At 45.1% G+C, this 7,387-nt stretch overlaps 2 protein-coding genes across 2 annotated transcripts; one reads left to right on the top strand and one right to left on the bottom strand.

Moving 5' to 3' along the window:
* The first annotated feature begins 228 nt into the window (after positions 1-228).
* LOC130210842 (F-box only protein 40) lies at positions 229-5,000 on the top strand. Its single transcript, XM_056441330.1, has 2 exons — positions 229-2,484; positions 4,100-5,000. The coding sequence occupies exons 1-2, from the start codon at positions 562-564 to the stop codon at positions 4,280-4,282; spliced, it is 2,106 nt and encodes a 701-aa protein (XP_056297305.1). The 5' UTR covers positions 229-561; the 3' UTR covers positions 4,283-5,000.
* On the bottom strand, positions 4,993-6,664 carry ttc36 (tetratricopeptide repeat domain 36). The gene is made up of 3 exons (XM_056441335.1): positions 6,511-6,664; positions 6,076-6,264; positions 4,993-5,331 (listed from the first exon to the last, which is right to left on the bottom strand). Exons 1-3 carry the CDS (start codon positions 6,614-6,616, stop codon positions 5,063-5,065), a joined length of 564 nt encoding a protein of 187 aa, XP_056297310.1. The 5' UTR covers positions 6,617-6,664; the 3' UTR covers positions 4,993-5,062.
* Positions 6,665-7,387: the final 723 nt, after the last annotated feature.

The following is a 7,387-nucleotide window of genomic DNA, read 5'->3' as shown; positions in this document are numbered from 1 at the left end:
GGCTGTAACCTGACCTGGCCTCTTAATGGCTGTGGGACAATGGTGCCCCATCCCACTGGCCTTCTGCCCCACCGTGGGGGCTATTTATAATGTCCAGACACAGTGCAGAGGTTATTCAGAGGTGGCCAGTGAACACAAGGTGACAGGCGCAGAGCAGCGAGGGGTGAGAAATTTCACTGTTAATGTTCCAGTTGTCCACTTTTTATTTACTGGATTTATTTGGTTTTAGAACATTATTTGTTCAGCTGAACATGTTTATTTAATCTACTGTATATTAAAACATGTACTTATAAACCATTTACATTTTACAATTAAAGTATGTGTGTCAGAATACACATTGTTATGTCCTCTGCTCTTCTATTCAAAATGATCTAAGAGCAGCAATATCTTTCTTGGAAAAAAAAGGCTTCTATGTGCAGTACTAAATGCAAACTTGAATCATCTGACCGAGTTCTCTAACTGTTTCAGTCTTGGAAACTTACTTAGTACATTAATTTTGTAATCAGCATTTCTAGGATTTAAAAGATTTATCATAAAATATCTATTATTTCCTTACTGAAAATGTTGTTATCGCTGTTAACTAACCGCAGTATGGACCTGGACATTTCTATGTTGTGTTACGTCTCTCTTAAGGTGAGAAGAAAGATGCCTGTGAGCCATCATGAGCATTGCGACAAGTGTTACAACGTCCACTGCCACGTCTCGGTGCAGATCTCCGTCTCATGCCTGGTCGTCAAGTGTCGTCACAACTGTGGCGCCACCTTCCACATATGCAAGCAGGAGGAGCACCAGCTCCTCTGTCCCAATGAGATGGTCCCCTGCCTCAATGTCTACTACGGCTGTCCTTTCACCATGCTCCGCCACAGGCTGGCCAGACACCTGGAGGTATGTCCTGCCTGCGTGGTCTGCTGCTCTCAGGAGTGGAACCGCTGGCCTGTTTCAGAAACCGATCTGGCCTTCTACAGAAATGTTTTGGAAAACCCTCAAAGTGAGGGCAACCTGGATGTTGCCATGGCCCTCAGGGACCAAGAGCTGCTGTTTCGCTCCATCAAAATGAAGAACATCTTCCCAGAGTTGATGGTGGGTGAGTCTGCCCCTCAGAATTGTTCTGCTGATGTCGACAGTAATGCAGATGAACCAACCTGTTCTTCAGATTGCGGTGAATTTAATGGCTGCACGAGGGTAGAGGGAAAAGAACTGAGCCAAGAGAAGAGGGATGCTTTGGCAAAGAGCCGAGACGTGGATGCTATTCAGAACTGTAGCTCCTGGGAGAAAATATTCAACGAGGAGATGGAGGGATGCGAGCAAACCGTGAACAACTTGAACGAGAAGAAGGAAAAGGCAAAGGAAGAGCAAGAATCATTAAACCGCCGGGGGGAGACGAGAGACTCCCACCGAGAGAACGCTGCTGGCGCTCTGAGAAGGGACGGCACAACTGGCCTTGCTCCGTGGCAAGACGGGGTCCTTCAGAGGTTGAGCCAGCAAGTCAACATTGCTGAGTACAACATGTACCTGGCCCACAACGGGGCAATGTTGATTGATTTTGGCCAACTTGCAGCTTGCACCCCGAGAGAAAAGGATTTTGTTTACGGGAATCTGGAGCCCATCGAGGTTCAAACCGTCCGCTCATTCACTGCTCCGACGAGCTATCGAGCAAAGCGCAACTACCTGAAGAAAAAGAAGGCCGCGGCCAACGCCAGCGTCGACACCGCAGATTTGGGTGTTTCAGTCGAGGATCTGCCGAAGTGCGACGAGGTCAGCGCCACGCTCCTCCACTCCTTGGAAAAGGAACTGAGAGGACATTTAATCTCAGAGAGCATGGCGAGCGACTGCTTTTACGTTGATATAGGAACGCAAACATACAGCTTCGCCTCGGCGCCGTTCAAAACAGAAGCAACGCTGGCTGATGTCATCGCCGACAAACCCCGCGGTCTCCACGTGCGGGTGGAAGTTGAGTCTGTCACCAGAAGACACAACAAAACAAGTTCAGCATTCAGCAACATGTGTGGCCACTTCTTTCGGAGAGATGAATACCGCTCTCATTTCAGGAATGTGCACTGTGACATCCAGGCCTCTCTGAGCGGCTGGTTCCAACAACGCTGCCCCTTGGCGTACCTCGGCTGCGCTTTCACCCAGACGAGGTTTCACCCCGCGGGTCATCGGGCCACCGTCAGATTCCGCCCAGATGTCAACGCTTTCTTCCTTCATCCAGAAGTCCCTTCATTCTTCCCTGAAGACGGGGAAAATCTCAGCCCTCAGAGAAGTGGCGCACATAATCTGGATCCCCTGAGCGGATTGCCTCTGGAGATCCTTCAGCACATCGCTGCTTACCTTGACAGCTCCACATTATCTCAGCTGTCCCAAGTCTCCCATCTGATGAGAGAGGTGTGTGCCACATTGTTGCTGGAGAGAGGGATGGTCTCTCTCAAGTGGAAGAAAAAGACATATTCCCATGGAGGAAGCTCCTGGAAATGCCGAAAGAAAGCAAGTATCCCTCAGATTCCAGTTTTTTTTCTTAGAATAATTTGGACTATAGAGTCCTTCAGGAATGACTGCTGCGGTCAACCCCGTAAGTGAGTATCGTATTGGTGTCCTCGACCAACAACCAATGGGACCTTTATTTACTGACATATTTTATATTGTAGAAGAAAACAATAACATCTCTGAAGCTTGTGCTTGCAACAGATCTTATTTACGGCATCTAAACAAAAACCTATAAAAGAAAAAATTATCTTTTAGATGAGGGAACATAAAGTGCAGAATTGCTGAGTCATTTCCGGGGTTTCGGAGAGTGGATGATTACATATTTGTATTAACTTATCTGATCAAGTGCTGCAATTGCATCTCGGATATTGTTTTGATCTTGTGCACAGTGAAGGGAGAGTGAAACACAAGGCTACACTTCTATATCCGATCCCCGTTAAGTATCTGGCATTATTCTGCCTTCTGTCATTGAAAGGTTTCCATCATTCACGCAGCCTAACAGCTGCTGCATTGTAAACACTCTCCATAGTCTCCATATTCCTCTCTAACATTATTACAAACTGAATCATAGCAACACTTAATGGGTTCCCACGGAAGCTGTCGCTGGAGTGTGTTTTTTAGCTGTGTCAAAATCTCAGAATGAATATAAAGAGTCTATAGTCCTTATTATGAAACAGCTGCATGTGGGTTCAGGCGTCACGAGGAAGTGTGTGGGAAAAGGACATTTAATTTTCTGTTATGCTGTCCACGCAATGATTTAGTCAGTTGGGCTCAACTGTCATTTAGTTTAGCAGCATGCTGAATTTGTTTTACAAATGAATTCAAGAAATAATGACAATATTGTTAATCAAATCAAAATAGTTATAGACAAACCAATTCAAACTGCATGGTAGCTTTCATTATTTATTCTTTCCTTTGTTTAAAGGTTGACAGTGGAGAGATTAACAATAAGAGTGAGCAGGGATGCTGTGTTTAAATTAATCCACTAAGCAAGTCCGTAGACACGTTAGGCTTAGACCGCTAGTCTGCCTGGTGGCCCCTTGTTCTGAGCCTTGAGGATGCCTCCAGCTGCCTTGATTTTAGAGATTATCTAAATCCTGTTAGAATGATTAACTGTATGTACTGTAAAGGATGGGCATTTAAGAAATTCAGACAGTGAGCTATGGTTCTCTCCATCCATGATGTTACCTTGATCTGTGGCGACAAACTCATGACTTCTCTGCTGGAGGTATACAGGATAAATAGAGTAAATATGCATAACATGTGTATCCTTCCACCAACTCTCTCTGTCATGGGATCATAGGACCAATAGTGTAGTGATGATATCAGATAGGTGGAATTGCCTGAGGCCTCGCTGCCAGTTAACACATTGCCACCATAACAAGTGTGATCATTCATGGAAACAAGATGTTGACAAGGCTGTGGAGGCGACAGCTGGGTATTTGCTCTCTGAAATAACACCATGCCCTGAACAGAGATGAAAATACTCCATGATCTATTCTAGATTATATGGGTATTGAAAATAGATGTATATCCGTGCTGCAGTGCGGTTGATGGATGCCCCCGGAGCCGCCTCCTACGTAGACTTCAGCAGCTCTGTTTCTGTCTTTTACAGGTTTGGGAGTTTAGCTCTCTGTTTTCCTCTGTGGACAGATGGAGCTTCAGCAACGCTCCTTCCATGTCTGATCACCTGCAAAGATGCTCCTTCTACGAGAGAGAGGAACACACAGAGCCGGTGGCGTTAGCCTGCATGGGAGCGGTCCGAGACAAACATGAAGAAATAAAGTGCAAAAGATAGGCTCGTGGACCCAGTGCTCAGTAGGCGGACCGCAGCGCAACGTTTGGAATCGCTCAGACGTGATGTGAATCCTCAGAGTACTGCCGCTCAGACCGAGCCGAAGCCCTGCAGATACAAACGGAAATAGATTTTGATGTGATTTATTTAACCTTTATTTTCTTGCAATGGCTCCTGACGCAATCACAGTGGGGAAAATGCTTCAAACTGGGTCTATTAATTCAGCGTTATTAAGAGTTGATTGGAATTTAGATAATCCCTCCGAGAACACTACATTCAGGAATGAGTTGCTCTGGTGTTTAAGAGGGATCTTCATATTCAGTGAAGTGAGATCATTGGCTTTTGTTTGGCGTTGTTTGTTCCATCTTGTTTCATTCTCGTGGTGAACTGCATTATTTGCATCGATTCAAAGACTCAAAGGATGTGGCTGCTGTTGTCGGTTTTCTGCACATGACCAGACTGCCATCTACTGGAGAGAAGCTGAAGTACCTCATCACAAAGGAACAGGACATGCCATATATTTCATATTTGATCAAGCACAGTAGCAGTAGTAGGAAACCGACAACATTTTTTCAGTTTAGACTATTTTAAAGGAGAGTGAGAGAAATTATATATGTGTGTCACTGTCATGCACCGTACAATGAATACTCCTTGCAATTGGCTTCATTCATTTCACAGTACCATTGTCAGGAGAATAAAAAGGAGATTATAAAAACTATAACATGTTCTTTTATTTACTGCCGACTTGAAAGCATCAAAGGTGTAAAAGCAACAAACTGTAAACTACAGTATCTCGGACGCTTCCGGGTTCCGTAGTTTGTTGATGACCTCCGACAGCATGTTGTTGCACAGGGCCGCGTACGGATTAAGAGCCACGGCCTGCTGTCGAGCGAATTCACTTCCGAGTGCAGCCGCTTCTTCAAAATCTGCCCGGGCTTCCTCGCCCCGGCATGCCAGTCTGCGTAGAAGGCCCCTCTGCACCAGCGCCTGGCACGCAGTTCGTCCGGCACTGCCGCTCAAAGTGACGGCTCGGTCCAGGTCCCCCAGGGCCCCTGAGGGGAGACAACATCACAGTGAGGCACACACGCGTCCTTACAGTTGATTTTCTCTTTTTAACGTCCTACAGGCGTACATGTCAGTCTCGAATGATATAGCTCAATCTGCTTTAATTACTGCGTACTGGAGACTCTATTTACGGTTATTCTAAGATTATACGACATTGACCGTACAATCTGATGTTCTTGTTTAACTCAAGAAAGACATCTCCAACTCATTCAAAACATGTATTGATAAACATTAACATGTTTTGCTAAATATAGCACTATATCACTATTTATACATAATAATATTTATTTTTTTAACAGACAAAGGAGGTTAAAAAATGCTACAATAATGAGTCCATTGTGTAACTGAGATGATTCATAATTTAAAGAAATAAAGACGACAAGTGTTATAACATAAGCAGCTATATCCCATAGCATTTGTCAATTGTGCAATGGCAATGCTGTATGTAATAATAAACTGCATCTATAAGGCGGACTCTTTTCATTGAGGCACACAGGGAATTCTTACTTAGACACGACTAAAGCTAAACACCTTGTAATTCTGTGCATGCAGCGTATACACAACCCTGTGATGGACAGCGCGTAACACGGGGCGGGCTCAGGGCCAGTGCAGTACAACTGCTGACAAAGTGCATGAGATAGACAGAGCTCTCTGATTTGAGGTCATGCTGGCCTCAAACTCAGGAGACTGATGTGTCGGGAGAGGGTTATTATTGGGTTGGCGGCATGTACCTGCTGTGTTCCCCTGCAGCCGCAGGGCCTGTGCCCGGTTGTTATAGGCTGAGGCCCGCTGAGGCAGGATCTGGATTGCCTGGCTGAACAGTTGCAGTGCAGCTTGCAAATCCCCAGCCTCAGCTGCCGAGACACCCCGCACCTCCAACTCTTTCGCTTGCCTCAGCAACTCTGTGTCAAAGCCACTGTCTGGCAGGGGGAGATAAACAGGTTGAAAAAAAATCACTCAAACTCAATTGACAGGTACCGTGGAGAGGAAAACACAGAAATGTCACCAGAACTCAACTTGGATTAAAATGTTTGTTTTTTCTTCTTCTTTTTTCCAGTCCAGGAATGGAATGCATTCAAATTAATTCAATATGCTATGAAATGATACACATAAAAAAGCTGTGACATGATATGTGGAAAAACATCAAGTCAGAGGCTCACGCTCACCGTCATCAATTAATTCCTCCTCTTGGTTCTGGTCATGGATGTCTCCAAAGGGGCTGGTGGGGTTGAATATAGCCTGCAGTACAGCTCTGTCATGTGCAGAGGCCATCTCTGTCGTCTGCAAAGAGAGCAAAGAAGCAAATGGTGACGTACAAACTGCAGCGGGTTGAAAAATCATTCCTCCCCAAACTTCAGCAATTTCCACCAGCCAATCGGAGAAGGGGGCGGAAGCAGAGGTGGACTTTGAGATTTACCATCTGTAGTTGGTTAAGTAAAAAATGCAGAGCGGGCCTGCACGCTGCAGAGCTGCTGTTTGGACGGCAATAGGGGAACATGTTCTCAGATATATTCTATTTTAACTCTACCAGCAGTATGTTGGTCCTGCATCAAAGATAACTTACGGTGGCATTCAAAAGGTGCCTGATATTTGCATTTGTTTGTGCAGTCACCGTCCCCAGCTGCCGAGACGATAACCTTAGTAGCCTAGGACCTTTACCTTCCGCGGTACCAACAGCACTTTGTATTAATTTTGACTCTATAACATGCTGTGGCTTGTGTGCATCAGTGTTATGTGAAAGTCTGTTCCCCAGTCAAACAGTAGCTACTCCTGTCACTAGTGGCATGACGTAATAGAGTGTAACACTGGAGTGGCATGACGTAATAGAGTGCTGCAGGGATGATAGATTTTTATAGGTCAACACCGGAAGTCAGTGCTCCCTCATAATCTGCTCCATGTTGACCGACAATAACAGTAAAATGTTCCAGTGATACAAACTGATGCATCTCTGTATTTGTACTTAATAATATAATGCTAAACACTCAAGGGTAACATTCAAGGGGAACAAAGGAAAAATTAAAACGATTTAGGTGGCATTTAATG

This window comes from Pseudoliparis swirei, chromosome 20 (assembly GCF_029220125.1).
Source record: "Pseudoliparis swirei isolate HS2019 ecotype Mariana Trench chromosome 20, NWPU_hadal_v1, whole genome shotgun sequence".
NCBI lineage: Eukaryota > Metazoa > Chordata > Actinopteri > Perciformes > Liparidae > Pseudoliparis > Pseudoliparis swirei.
Note: the sequence above shows the minus strand (reverse complement) of the source record. Positions and strands in the feature narration are given on the sequence as shown.

Excerpts from the sequence above, each read along its gene's own strand:
- ttc36 (XM_056441335.1), bottom strand. The coding sequence starts at position 6,616 with ATGGCCTCTGCACATGACAGAGCTGTACTGCAGGCTATATTCAACCCC. Across the intron at positions 6,265-6,510 it reads GGAGGAATTAATTGATGACG|ACAGTGGCTTTGACACAGAG; the intron begins GTGAGCGTGAGC and ends TCCCCCTGCCAG. Across the intron at positions 5,332-6,075 it reads GCTGCAGGGGAACACAGCAG|GGGCCCTGGGGGACCTGGAC; the intron begins GTACATGCCGCC and ends GTCTCCCCTCAG.
- LOC130210842 (XM_056441330.1), top strand. The coding sequence starts at position 562 with ATGTTGTTATCGCTGTTAACTAACCGCAGTATGGACCTGGACATTTCT. Across the intron at positions 2,485-4,099 it reads CCTGGAAATGCCGAAAGAAA|GTTTGGGAGTTTAGCTCTCT; the intron begins GCAAGTATCCCT and ends TGTCTTTTACAG.